The 14,545-nt window shown below is 48.3% G+C and overlaps 1 protein-coding gene across 6 annotated transcripts in view; it reads right to left on the reverse strand.

Annotated features, from left to right (window-relative positions):
* Positions 1 to 14,545, reverse strand: part of DAPK1 (death associated protein kinase 1) — a 180,774-nt gene that overhangs the window by 85,918 nt on the left and 80,311 nt on the right. For all 6 annotated transcript variants that reach the window (XM_074363072.1, XM_074363070.1, XM_074363073.1 and 3 more), the window contains exon 3: positions 2,263 to 2,484. In XM_074363072.1, the coding sequence (XP_074219173.1) occupies positions 2,263 to 2,484 (222 nt within the window). The remainder of the gene's footprint in view (positions 1 to 2,262; positions 2,485 to 14,545) is intronic.

Consider the following 14,545-nt stretch of genomic DNA (forward strand, 5'->3'; position numbering starts at 1 on the left):
ACCACGTAAAGCACCTAATAGAATGGTTACAATTAAACATAAATACTGGACGGGGGAGTGCCAAGATGGTGGAGTAGAAGGAATGACTATACTTCAACCAAAAAACCCAAAAACAAATATTGACGATAACAAGTGCCGATGGAGCCACTGGGCGGGTTGTAAAATGGTGCAGCCACTTCAGAAAACAGTTTGGCAGTTTCTTCTAAAATTAAACGTGCAGTTACCGCATGACTCAGCAATCCCACTCCATGGTATTTACCCCACAGAAATGAAAACTTATGTTTACACACAAGCCTGCATGGAAATGTTTATAGTAGCTTTCCTCCTGATCACCAAATACTAGAAACAATTCAAATGTCCTTCAGTGGGTGAAGAGATAAACACCACACAGTGGAATACGACTCAGCAGTAAAAAGGAGCAAAGGACTCTCATGCACAAATCTCCAACGCGTTATGCTGAATGAACGAAGCCAGTCTCAAAAGATTGAATACTGTATAATGTTATTTATATGATTTATGAAGAGACAAAACTACAGTGATGGAGCCAATGACTGCCAGAGGGCAGGGGGTGGAAGGTAGGTGTGACTATAAGGAGCTTGTACCAGGGAGTTTTGGGGGTGATGGGACTACTCTGCATCCTGATTTGGGTGGTAGTTACACAAATCTACACGTGTTAACTTTCATAGACTTATACAACCCTCCTCCAACATCACATTCATTGTATAATTTAAAAAAAATGTTTTTAAATCAAGTGGTAAAAAAGTAATTGTATGACACCCATTTTATTCACAGGATAAATGCACCTAAGGGAACATATCTATGGACTAGGGGTCAGTCCACAGAAGCTGAACCCAGAATATACACAAGCATGTGGCAATAACTTACAGGCATCACTTGTCTATTTTGATATATAAAGGGGATTAATGACATTCTTGGGCTATTCTCTGAAAAGCCAAAAAAAAACAGTTGTGATCTGTATAATTTCTTTCCCAGGAACTTTGCATTCATCATCTCTTATAACAGCCTTAAGGGAGGAAATTTAGTCTCAGAGATGATAAAGGATTTGCCCTGGATTTTGATCGCAGTTCTGTCTGGTTTCCAATAAAGCCACAGCGAGGATTATAATGTGATTCCACTCCTTTCTCTGCTGAAGCCTGAGCAGGCGCCTTAATCCTCTGTGGTCTTAAAGTCCTGCTCTTCCCATAAAGCAGTGGTTCTCAATGAGGGGAAGGGAGAAAGGAGATAAAAGATTCTGCCCCCAGGGGACATGTGGCAATGTCTGGAGGCATTTTTGGTGTCACAGCTGGGGAATTTGGTGGGTAGAAGCCAGAGATACTGCTCAACATCCTACAATGCCCTCTGAACAAGGAATTATGCAGCCCAAAATGTCACCAGTGCAGAGGCTGCGAACTTCCTAGAAACATGTATTAAACACATCCATGAGCCAGACACCTAAATTCTCGTATCATTTATCTCCTCAAAGCAAAAAGGTAGGTAGATGAGGTAGGTGTTATTGACCCAAATTTATAGGTAAGAAGATTGTTGCTCGGATGCATAAAGGAACGTACCCAGATTCCAGTGACAAGACAAGAACCTGTGAGCACCCCAGGCCCTGTGACTGCAAAGCCAGGTCCCCACAGTGCGGTGGCCCGGGGCTGGGCTGCGTCCTCTATAAACCTCCCTTCACTTCCATCTCCTCTAGTCTCAAAAATCACCTCTTCGCCATAAGAGATCTGCAAATAAGGGGGAGCTTCTCGGCTGGTGGAAGGGCACATCCGAATCTAGGGCTCCAGGAAAGGGGTGGGGTCTGTGGTCACTAAGAACCACCCGATCTTGCTCTATCCATCCCTCCCTCTGCCCTCAGGGTACTAATGTCTCCTCCATCCAAACAGCCCAGAGACGCTCCCTGCTGTGTGTTCCTGGAGGACTTCCTCTCCTCTCCCGCCAGCCAGCCCACGTTGCTGGACCCATCACAAGGAGCGGGGCCGCCAGGCAGAGCGCCAGGGACAGAGGGATGCGTCCCAGCACAACGTGCTCCAATCAGCTTCCCACAGTAACATCCCCGATGGGCGGGGTGTGACCGAGAACATAAGCAAAACGCTTCAAAAACAAGTCCTATAATCACCTCTGAGTGATTCTGGTTCAATTCTACCCTTTCATGTAATGAGTGCTGACACCAATGGTGAAAAATGCTGCGTGTGTGTGTGTGTGTGTGTGTGTGTGTGTGTGTGTGTGTGTGTGTGGTCCCGCCCCAGCACTCACAGTTCCAGGATCAGGATGACGTCCGTCTTGTTCTCATAAACCTCGTGCAGGGTGATGACGTTGGGGTGCTGGATCTCCTTCAGGATGCTGACCTCCCGCTCGATGTCCTCCCGGCTCACACCCCGCCGGCTGGATTTGGTCCTCCTTTTCTTGATGAATTTGGCCGCATACTGTAGACCAGTGCTTTTCTCACGGCATTTCTTCACAACTGCAAACTGCCCACTGAAGAGAGAAGGCGGAAGAGATTCCGGGTCATTTACATGCATACACACGTTCTTTGTTGTTCACTGAAAAGCCAGGTGTGGACAAGGACGTGGCATGGGGCAGGGCGCGGGGAGGGGGGACAACAACATAATTGTAAACGGGAACGTCTAAATTGTGGGAAATGGACAAATTCAAAAGATGTTTCTTACTATATTTCAGTTGCATTAACCTTGTTCCTTTACGAACAGTGTTGCAAGGAATAAAAATTCTTTCCATGAATTACATTTTATCCAACAGATAATAACGCCTCCATTTCTCTGCTCTCGTCCTTCTCCCCATTTCAGATTCAGGGCCCATGGAAGGAGCTCCCTTCTTGACCTCTCTTCCAACAAGCTCTAGGAAAAGCAGGGATCAGGACCAGGGAACTGGCAGAAAAATATACAGGGCCCTGCCTTCAGTGACATATTTCTGGCACAGTATTTATCAGTTGAAACGCTCACAACAGGAACAACAAAATACAGGCATACCTCACTTTACTGTGCTTCGCTTTACGGCGCTTCACAGATACCACAGTTTTTACAAATTGAAGCTTTGTGGCCACCCTGTATTGAGCAAGTCTGTTGGCTCCATTTTTGCAACAGCATTTGTTCACTTTGTGTCTCGGTGCCACATTTTGGTAATTCTTGTAATACTTCAAATGTTATTATTATTATATTTGTTATGGTGATCTGTGATCGGAGATCCTGGATGTTACTATTGCAAAAACATTATAACTCACTGAAGGTTCAGATGATGGTTAGCATTTTTTAGCAATAAACTTTTTAAAATTAAGGTATGCACATTGTTTTTAAAGACATAATGCTATTATTGTACATCAAATAGATGACACTATAGTGTAAACATTAACTTTTATATGCACTGGGAAACAAAAGAATTCGTGTGACTCTGTTTACTGCCGTGGTCTGGAACTGACCTGCAGTATCTCTGAGGTCTGCCTGTGTATACTTTGTTCATGCTTCAGGGACTGATAAGCCATATGCACTAGACATGTGCTGGTTCCTTCTCCAGCATCACCTCTCTCCTCTTCCCTTTGCAACAACATCTACCTCTAGGGATCTTTGGTTCTGGGAAGCAGACTCCACCCCCAATTACAGACACAGATCCTGTGACCTAGGCTAAGCCAATCAGTGCACTGTATTCTCCCAGCTCCAGTGACAGGCACATGACCTAAGTTAGACCTAAGTAAGAATATGGAGACAAATTTTTTTCTGAGACACTTTGACACCCCCCCCAAAGCTGCTGCCGGTCATCTTGGGACCACTCTTGATCTAAAGCAGAGGTACAGCTGGCAATAGGAAAGAAGCCAAGTCTGCGGTAACACTATGGAGAGGCTGGATCAACCCTAACCTGAAGTCATCTACTTTTAGATTTTTCAGCAAGATAAGCCAATAAAACTCCCTTTACCGCTAAAACCAGTTTGATGTGGGCTTTTTATTTCTCGCAGAGGAAAGTATTCTAAATTCAAGAGCATGCAACCAGAGCCTCCTACCCATGTGTAAAAGAATACAATAACCGAGCTTAACGCAAAATAGTAAGGTGACTATATAAGCAGGTGAGACCTTGAGAAGGAAGTAGGCTACCCTGAAAGCAAGTGCAACACAATGCAAAGCGTTTCCTGTATCAATGCTGGCACCTCGCTTCCTCCCTCAAGTCCACATTTTGGTAATTCTTGTATTATTTCAGGGCTGATCCACCCATCACAAGATCTGTACGTTTCTTGGCACCTGCTGGGGAACTGCTACGTGGAGAATTATCACAGTTATTTTTAGCTAGCTTTATTCCCCTCACATGAAGACAAAAGCAAAAGAGAAAAAGCAAATTAAGGCTAATATTTTGATGGTAAAGAATGGATACTTTCACAACGTTACTCATTTAGTTTAGCAGTGGGAGGCCAGTGAAGAAAAAACAGATAGTGAAGGATTATTTTTATAGCAGTGTCAATTTTTTTCTTGCATGACGGGTTATTAATACCTTCTTTCCCCCTGCAGCAGGATAGCAGAGAAACTGAAGGATAAATCACATCGCCACACTAGCACCTTTGCCTGTAAACTCACAACCTTAAAGTCATGCGATTGGTTATGACTTTATTACAACCATTTTCTGATTTCTCTGGGGAGTAAAGAATTGGTCTTTCTCTCTGGTGGGGGGCGGGGGTGAGCAGCAGAGAAGATGGGGCTTACAGAGAAAAGAGGAAAAACAGTGTGAATACAAAACGAAGTTAGCTACTGCTTTACAGAGTTCAGTGACGTGGTGCTTGTAACCCCCCTCCTCTCAAAGGCAGTCTTACGTCCCCACTAAGTGCTCTCGAGGGACCCAGCCTAGGACCTCCATCCCAAGGCAGCCTAAGCTGCCAGGAGCTGGGCCCGTGCACCCATCTTGCAGTCACAGCTCCTTGACTCGGGGGCTGGAAAGGCAGACACCGGGCAAACCCAGAGATTTGAATCATGTTGCTTTAAAAGACAAGACCTGGAGGGGACCTGTGTCGCCCAGCTGTAGCGTGTGTGCTTAGCATGGATGAGGTCTTGGGTTCAATCCCCAGTATCTCTATTTAAAAAAAAAACCAAACCAGTTGGACAGCTGCAAATATTTAAATGTAAGCCTGAATTCAAAGACGATCCTGAATGTGTTTTCACATTCCATGCTCACCTACCCTAAGGGCTGGGTCAAGGTGCAGTTATAAACATCCTATGTGCCGAGGCCAGGAGTGTGTGCACAGATCTAAGCTGACCACGATGCTCAGGTTTGCAGTGAAACATCTGGAACCCAGTCCCTCACCAGACCATTGATCCCGCACTCACACCTCAGGGTCCTCTCCAGCGGGGCGCCGGCGGGAGAGGAGGGGATAAGAGGTCGGCAGGTGGGAAGACCCCCACAGCCCTGTCCAGAAGACATGGTTCTGGTGCCCTAGGGCAGCAGGCTAGCGGCCTGGCTAACTCTGGCTGCAGAGGGTCAGGCGAGGGTGTAGAACGATTCTGGGAAACACGTTCTAGACCTATCTCAATGCCACCTCTTTAAAGACACCTTTCCTTATTTATCGCCAACTCCTCAACAATCAGCCTCCCTACCTCCTGGTGCAACCAGCGCCCTCTCCCGCACCCGAGTCCACGGGGCATCTCATACCCCTCTGGGGCACTTGCTGTTTCCTGCTGTTTCCCATTTCTTGCCCATTTCCACCCCTCCGAAGCCCGTAATTCTTTCAGGACAGCCGGCTGTCAGGTGCCTCTTCCACCCCCCGAGGCACTGGGCGCACAGTCCCTCCAGGAGCCCATGCACAATGCTGATGTTCTGCTCTTGAGCTCTGGATCTATCCCCCAAAACACCAGAGCTGCTATCCTGAACCTGCCTCCCTGTAACTCCACAGAGCCGTGGGGCGTCTAGGGGCACAAACGGCCCGTGTTTGAGTCTGGGCTCCAATGCTTAGTAGCTGTGTAACTGTGGGCTTACTCACTACTTAACCACTAGGCCTCAGTTTCCTTATCTATAAAGTGGGTATAATATAGTGCCTGCCTGGGAGGGCTGCTGGGACGGAGGGGTGAGGGTTAAATGAGCTAAGACGTGTCAAGGGGTTAGAAAAGTACCTAGCAATAGTAAATCTTCAGTAACTGTGAGCCAGTATCTTCCACAACTGGAGCTCCTGTCGATCGCTCATGGTTGCTAAAATCTCAGAGCACTGCAGTGTCACCACCCAAATGTCACCTCTCACGACTGTCTGGGGGGAAAGAGCCCTAAAAGGAAAACCAAACCTAAACACACACACAACAGGGCTGCACTCTGTTAAAATGTGTAAAACTGGTGGGGAGGGTATAACTCAGTGGTAGAGACATGCTTAGCGTGCACGAGGTCCTGGGTTCAATCCCCAGTGTCTCCATTAAATAAATAAGTAAACCTAATTACCTCCCCTCAACAACAACAAAAAATTAAAGAAAGAAATAAACCTAATTATCTCCCCCCCCAAAAAAAAGAACAAAAAATAAATAACATATTTTTTAAAAATAAATAAAATGTGTAAAACTACTGCCACATCTGGCAGCTGGCACCTGCCTCCCAGCACATCATCCTGTCCTCCCTCCTCTCACGGCCCCACCCGGAGGGAGAGCAGCTGTTCAGGACTCCTGCTCCCTGCAGCTGGCTCTCCCCCAGCGCCGGGACCGGGTCCCAGCTGAGCGGGGGCGGGCGGGAGGCGCCGGGTGGGCGCTGGGTGCCGTGCCCTGCCCTTGCGTTTCCACAGTGCCACCCCCTCAGGTGGCCAGTGGGCTGAGGACAGACTTCTTGGAGAAGAGACCCGTCTCTAAGCACTGGGATTTGCTTTGGGAGGCTGAACTGCTGTTGGACTGTTGGTTAACTGCATCCTTCCCATCCGGGGCCGCTGGTCCTCGGGCCGCAGCTCCCTAATGCTCACTTTCCACCCTGGAATCAGCCACTCTGGAGGAGAGCCATCTTCTCACCCTCCTCCCCTCTCCCCACAATGGAAAAAAACAATTTGCTTGGGACTGTTTTTGGCAAAGGCTTTTGAATCTCGGGCTCCCGGAGTCCCACCCTGAGCCAGCTTCCAGGGTGAGCTCTGAGTAGGAGAGTAAATGCAGACAGAGAAGCAAAGCCACCACCGCTGCCCACGTGGGGGGCTGCCTGTCACTCCAGCCCCTACTGTGACAAACACAGGAGGCTCCTCCGGGAAGGACACCCACACAGGCTGCAGCGACAGTTCAACGGATGGGCAATGTAGCTTCCTTACAGGAAACCAGAAACTCACTGTAGACTAATATTTAAGCTCGAAGAAACAGAGGGCGGGGGGGGGGGGCCTCAGTTTTTGCAGGATCCATATTCGCGAATGCACCTACTCGTTAAGATTTATCTGTAACCTACAAATCAACACTCATGGTGCTTTTTGCAGGCATTCCTGGGTTTGAGTAGCTGGTTGTGGATGGGCACGTCCCCAGCTGAGGTCAGTCAGCTCTCATACTGCAAATAGCATCCCTCTCATGATCTGTTTAGCACCACCTTTTAATTTTTTTTTTGCATTTTGTCTTTTTTGGTAATTTGGCCATTTACAATGGCCCCCAAGAATGGTGCTGAAATCCTGGCCAGTGTTCGTTCAGCACAGAGGCTATGACACGCCTTACAGAGAAAATGTGCATTAGATAAGCCACATTAGGCGTGAGTGACAGTGATGATGGCCGCTGAGTTCAACATGAATGAATCAACAATATATATAAATAAGGTGCCTTTAAACAGAAACACACATCAAGCCAGGTTATGCATTGATCTGTTGGTGAAAATGTTGACACCAGAGGCTAACAGGAACCTAATCTTGCATTTCCTCCAGGAGCAAGGGTTCAGTGTCTGCTAATTCAGTGTTTGCGGTACTGTGAATAATAACTGCGTGTCATTTTAAAAATTTCAGTAACAATCTCTGTCATCTAATAACTGACAGTTCGCTGCACTAGGTACAGACAGCCACACTCATTTTGAGATGAAAACTTTCAATTCAGTGTAATAAACATTTATTAACCACTAGTGTTCAGACATGTACACAGATAATGGGACCCATCCCTACTATAAAGGGTTATCTACTAAAAAGAAGATTTCTTTTAGGAAGGAGGTTATAGCTCAGTAGTGGAGCGCCTGCTTAGCTTGCACAAGGTCCTGGGTTCAATCCCCAGTACCTCCATTCATTAAACAAATAAATAAGTAAATAAATAAATCTAATTGCCTCCCACCAAAAAAGAAAATTTAAAAAGTAAAAAAAAAAAAAAAAAAAAGCCGTGTTTCAAACATAATCACAAATTTTATTAAAAAGAGAAAACCTTTAGCTAAAAGGAGCAAAGCTTCATATAGAACAACCTATTTAATTTCTAATTTAATTTCTTTTTCTGATTTACTAATATATCTAATTAAACACCACCCTTGCAGTCACTCACTGAATGGTGTCCAGGATGTTATGCAAGGCGCTTCAGACATAACCTTATTAATAATCACAACTATGAGATTCATGTTATCATCAGCTCTTCTATCGATGGGAGAAACCAAGCCTCAGAGAGATTTTTAAACACTGCTCCAAATCATTCAACAAGTAAGATGCATAACTGAGAAACGAATCTCAACTCCAGTGTATTTGCCTCCAAAGCTCTATTCACTGCTATCCTGGGCTTGTGTCCATTTCGTCTGGAAGATACAAGCCACCCCCTGTGAAGTCCCAGACGGGACCGGCGCATCATTCAGGAAAGAGTTTGATGAGGGGAAGGCCAAGGGAGGGGACTTGAGGTTAAATAAGCTGGGGCAATGCAGCCTCCTCCTCCCCACTGAAAACCCAGACAGTGTTTTAATTCACCAAAACCATCTTTAACACGCTCAGAGGGGCTCGGCAATAAAAAGAAAACCTTGTTTGCGTGTGCGCCTAGGACGCGCGAGACTGACAACGAGAAAGCAGTGCAGGAGGTTCCTTTCCAAGGTCAGCGCACAAGGATCACAGGCAATTTGTGAAACGTTCGTGGTTCAGCAGGCCCTATATATTTCGTAGTGCACTAACAATAAATGTGTTGAACTTTGTTTAACCCAGTGGGGCTTTATTTTCAAATTCATTTCCCTGTGGGAGACTTGCTCTCGCTTGGGGGAAGACTAGATGAGAAGGTGTTGCATTCAGAACAGAGGAACAGCAAGCCAGCTTGATGAGAGTATTTTTTTCTGCCTTATGGGTTGGTACCTAACCTAGGGTCTCCCATTTTCATCACTGGCTTTAATCCAGACACCACATTAGAACAAGCTCCCACCAAGGAAGAGGGGTACAGACTCAAAACAAGTGGCCAAGGCTGGGGAGGGTGTAGCTCAGTGGTAGAACACACGCTTAGCATGCACGAGGTCCTGGGTTCGATCCCCAGTACCTCCATTAAAAAAATAAATGAATAAACCTAATTACCTCCCCTCCCCTCAAAAATAAAACCTAACCAAAAAAGTGACTAAAACTATGTATAACTTTTCTTTGATTTTAAATATGTATCTACCCAGTGCATATGACAGTTGAAAATTATTTATGGTAACTATTTATTATTGTGACTTCTTTACATTAATGCTGGAAACAGATCTGGCTTAAATCAAACAAGTGGGTCAGTCCCATCTCTCCCCTCCTCCCAAGATCTGCAAAAAGGTTTTTTAATTAACACAAAATGATTTTTTTACTTTTGAATTCATGTATCGACCCCCTGGCAAACTTTCAGTGCTGGTTTCACAGGTCATCTATTTTTTTTGCAGAGCTGTGTTGAAAGACTGGCATTGACTTGAATCTTGCTAGAATACTGGAATTACAGGTCTTAAATAAGAGGGGAGGTGACAGAAAAGATTTTTCAAGGATGAGTTAACGTTTGATAATGATTCGCAATTATGACAAGGGAAAAAAAACCCTGAAGGGTTTATAGACTAAGGAAGAGAGAAGCATGTACACTATAATGTGGGAAGGGCCACTTGGGGCCACTCCAGGGGACAGGGCAAGGTCAGGAGACCCAGGCTGTGTCCCGAAGGCTGGAATCCAACCAGGAGATGCGAGCATGTATTAAAGCGATGGTTTCCAAGAGGAGAAACAGCATGACCCGAGGCAGGGAAGGAGGAAGGAGTCTGCCCAGTATTTTTGAGAGAAGAGGAAGTGGTGGGGAGGTCTGAAGGAACCCCACAAACAGAGCCCTGCCCCGGATGGAGCAACACCAGCCCCGACTCGGCCAGCAACGTGGGAAAGCAGGGACCTCGCTGAGCCTCGGCCACGCGTGACACTCAGCACAGCACATGTAAAGGAGGAAGATCTGCAAGCTGCCTCAGCTTCGTACTTCTCAGAGAAGCCAAGGGGGCCCTTGAAAAGCTGCACCTAATTTCTTCCTGGCACGTTTCTACCCAGCATCCTTGAAATCGAAGTGTTAAGTCTCTACATTTTTTTTTCCCCATTAGGACTCAACAAAGCTATTTTCATTTTGGATGGGACCTATTTGATTTGTCCCCTTTGGTCCCCAAATGACTTTGCGGCTTTGCCTGGATGCTGAAGTTTGAGCCTGGGGGTAAGTGATGGGAAGCAGACTGCATTTTGCAAAGGTGGCCTCGGCCGTATCTTCCATCTCCCACGCTCTTCCACAGGGTGGCCTGGCCCCTCCCGTCATGAGGTGGACCCTCATCCTGGTGCCCTGGAATCTAAGCCTTACGTGACCAGCAGAACGTGGCGGAAAGGATTCCAGGGCTGTTGCCTGGGTTCCTCCGCCTGCACGTTCTCGGGAGCTCCCTCCTGGAACCTAGCCACCACGCTGGGAGAAGCCCAAGCTGTTTGGAGAGGCCGTGTGGAGGTGCTCCCGTCACCGGCTCCTGCTGAACTGACAGCAGCTTTCAAAGGCCAGTGGGGCGAGTCTTCAGGTGGCTCCAGCCCCGGCCAACATCTTCGTGCCACCACCTGAGAGACCTCAAGCGAGAACACTCACGCCACCCACAGAAGCATGAGCTCACAGTAAGTTGCTATTTTAAGGCACCAAGTTTTGGGGTGGTTGGTTGCACAGCAATGGACAGGTTAACAGCTACTAAAAATTTGTGGATGATGAGTTTAAAAGATGACCCCAGAAGCTGTGTGGAGGAAGAATTCACTACCGAAGGCAAGGGGCCAGAAGGTGACCAGTGTCCCAGAGAGCCTGGGAAAGGAGCAAGGAAGTCCAGACCACCGTAAAACCAGGTCCAGGACAGGGGGGTGGGTGGTCACACAAACACCCTCCTCGTTACGCCAGCACAGGGGGACTCACTTTTCAGGTCCTTCATTTCTCATCTTGGCAGCAACTCCTCATCTTTCAGGGGAAGTGCTGCATGCATCATTGACAGGGGACCTCTGCACCGGAACCCCAAACCGACAACAGCAAAACCCAAAGATCTCACTGAAACACCTGCAAAGATTTCCGGCTGAGCAGTGCTCATCTCCAGGGTATCCCTCCCAGTGCCTCCGGTGAAGCAGGTCCCCACCTGGGAAAACACAAAAACCAAACTCCCCAACAGGACCCAGGAAACACACGGCCACTTAGTCTCCATCCCAACACCCAGCACCCAGGGTCTACAGAGAGTGACATCACCTGTCCGGGTCTCAGGCGAAGAGGAAGCACTTTGGCATCATTCAGTGGAAACCTCCCCTTCCGTCCTAGCCACCGGCTGCGCAGACTGCAGAAGACGATGATGGTTAACCCAGCACAAGAAGCCGGTCCTCCAGCACCAGGTTTAACTCTCTTGGAACGTTCCCGTGGGGCAGCCCACACCTGGACTGCTCTCTGCTGCCTTTTGAGAAGCTTCGTGTGACAGGCAGGGAAACCACTTTTTACAAAGAAGCAAAGTTGGTGATTTATTACTCTTAGTAGTAGCAGTAAAACACAAGCAACCCTCCAAAAACTATTTTAAACAGCTACTGTGGGTCCATTAAACCGGCACATCATCTGGAGAACAAGATCCCCCAACGGTGAGAAGACAGTACAGGTTGCCAGGGTACCAACAGGGAGAAGCAGAGTTTACCAAGGGGATAAACAGCAGCCCCGTCACCCGGGGAACCGGGACAGCGCACGCCCGTCAGGAGTGAGATGCAGAGCAGAGCGCTCGCTGCCTGAGGGTGGCGGCGGGGCTCTGAGCAGGGCGGAGCACCTGGGGACAGCATCCGCCCGGAAGACAGGACCCACAGAGAAGCCCGCCCAGGGGAACAGGGCCAAACCCAGGGCAGGCAAGGGTCTGGCTTCCCACACAAGTGCGGTGTTGCCAGTGGGTCGAAGAAACCAGATATACACAGAGTATCGAGTGGCTCGAAGCAGCCTTGTGATAATGAAGGAATCAGCAAACCAGAGCAGGTGAGGACGCAGAAGTAAGGGGAGATCAGAGAGAGAGAGAGCAGCAGGTGTCCTTGTTCACTCCACTTGTCCCCAGGATGCCCCTCTGGAGGGGGAAGGTCTGCAATCTGTCTGGAAAAGCACTTCCCAAAGTGGGTTCTCTGGGGCTCATATAAAGACAGGCTACTTGCACAAAGAGCTTCACAGCCACGCATTTAGGGAAAGCTGGGTAAACAGAGTCACAACAGGCCTGTGTGTGCAGCACCTAGCAGACCTGGCCCTCTCCAAGACAGGGCACAGCAGCCAGCATTTCCGCGGATTGGAGGGTGTTATTAACCACAATTTTTGTTTTTTTTTTAATATTGTGAAGTCCAGTTTTCTTAGCAGAGTTTGCTTTGGTCCTCTCTCCCAGTTAATGGTCAGCTTCCAAGAGCTAGAACTGACTCTGTACACACTGTTTCCTTTTCCTTTTCCTTTCAACACAGAGCTGCAGTTTGAGGTGTTTCCTAAGGCATGAGGCCCCTCCTTCAGGTCTGGATGGGGCTGAGCACAGAGCTGGGGCCAGGTGCCCGCGGGGTCCAGACCTTTTGGGGCTCTGACCCACCAGAAGGGTGGGGACCAGCTGACTCGGGCCTGGGGCTCTCCTGCCTCCTCCTGGAAGTGGTCTGGGCTGCTCACAGGAGACAGGCAAAGCCAGTCCTGAAATCTCAGTCCTGATGGGAGCCTAGTACCATCAGAGACCAGCAGGGAATTCGGAGATTTCCTTTCCTTTCAGCCGGATTGGGTATTTTCCAAGGCAACCGAGAGCAGGCTGCAAAGGTGTGGAGAGCGGGAGCTCTGAGGCAGAGGGCAGCGACACTTGCTGGTTGATTCACAGGTGAACTCGAGCCCTCGCTCGAGTTCCTCCACCTTGGACCGCGAGCACTACCCCCGGGGGGAAGGAGCCCGGATCCGTGGGACCCTTAAAGCCTCCTTAGCACCTGATTTGCAGGAGCCTAAAGAAAACGCCTTGCTGGGGTGCATTGCACTCCCTTTGGTTTCTGTTACTTGTTCCCACGCCTCATACTGCCTGATTCAGATCTGTCTGCGACTTAAGAGACTTAAAAACCACAGGGGCGAACAAGACTATGTATTTCTTGCGATTGGGCAGAGGGCTAGGGGGACCTTCATCCACTCCGCTCAGCACCACCCCAGGACCTAACCCAGGATCAGGCACTGAGCACGGGCTCGGTGCTTGATAGCTGTTTGTTTTTCTTTTTAAAGCCAAAAGGGAAAGGAAAGAAGAAAACAAGCATTGGAAGAGTGTCATTTAATACCATCTAAACAATGCGCCAAGGGACCAGACAAATAAATCAAACAGCAATCCTCCAAATATTTTCCCCAACTAGAGTAAGTCCCACATCGGAGCCTGTGAGCCCAGTTTCGTGGAGAGGCAAGTGCTCTTATAAAAAAAAAAGGTGTCATGCCAGGACGGGCTCTCCCATTTAATGGACGGTGACCACGTCAGGTGATTGGAGATTGGGGCTTCCCACCCCAGACAGCTGGAGCTGCAGGGGGCCTCAGGATGCCGCAGACGAGACTCAGAGGGGTGGGTCCGTCCTTTTTTGATCACTCCGATCTCGGCAAGCTACCCTTCGGGCCCATCTCACTATTTGATCCTTCTGACTCTGTCACGTAATCCCCTTCCAGCTATTGGACTAAAGGAAACTGAGCCATAAGGTACGATCTGTTCTCAACTCAGCAAGCTGCTCTCAGGGGAAAATGGCTGAAAAAGGGAGCAGGAGGTTCATATAACTTCCTGCGAGAGAGGAACAGGGAGCTGACCTGATGCTCCTTATGCCGCGGCCAGAGAGAAAGCGAATATTCCGTTCAGGGTGGGGGAATGAGCTCAAGGTACCGAGAAAGGACCAGCTGGGAAGACTGATGAATATAACTGTGCAAATACTACATTGAGCTGCACAGGCTACATGTAGCTTACAGGGACTGTGGGACGACCCCCAAAGCCCCTGAAATACATCCTCTCCCCAGTTCTGGAGCAGAAAGACTATTTGCCTGTGAGCTTGTTCTCATGAGCAGGTTTGGGGCCCTCTGTCACGCTTCGCCAGGGGAGGAATTGACTCCGTCTCATCCCAGGAAGTCAGGTTGTGTATTGGTTAAGAGCTGGGACTTGAGTGACTTGGGAGAAATTCAAACATGCTTGGTGT

The sequence above is a fragment of the Camelus bactrianus genome, chromosome 4, assembly GCF_048773025.1.
Source record: "Camelus bactrianus isolate YW-2024 breed Bactrian camel chromosome 4, ASM4877302v1, whole genome shotgun sequence".
NCBI classification, from domain to species: Eukaryota; Metazoa; Chordata; class Mammalia; order Artiodactyla; family Camelidae; genus Camelus; species Camelus bactrianus.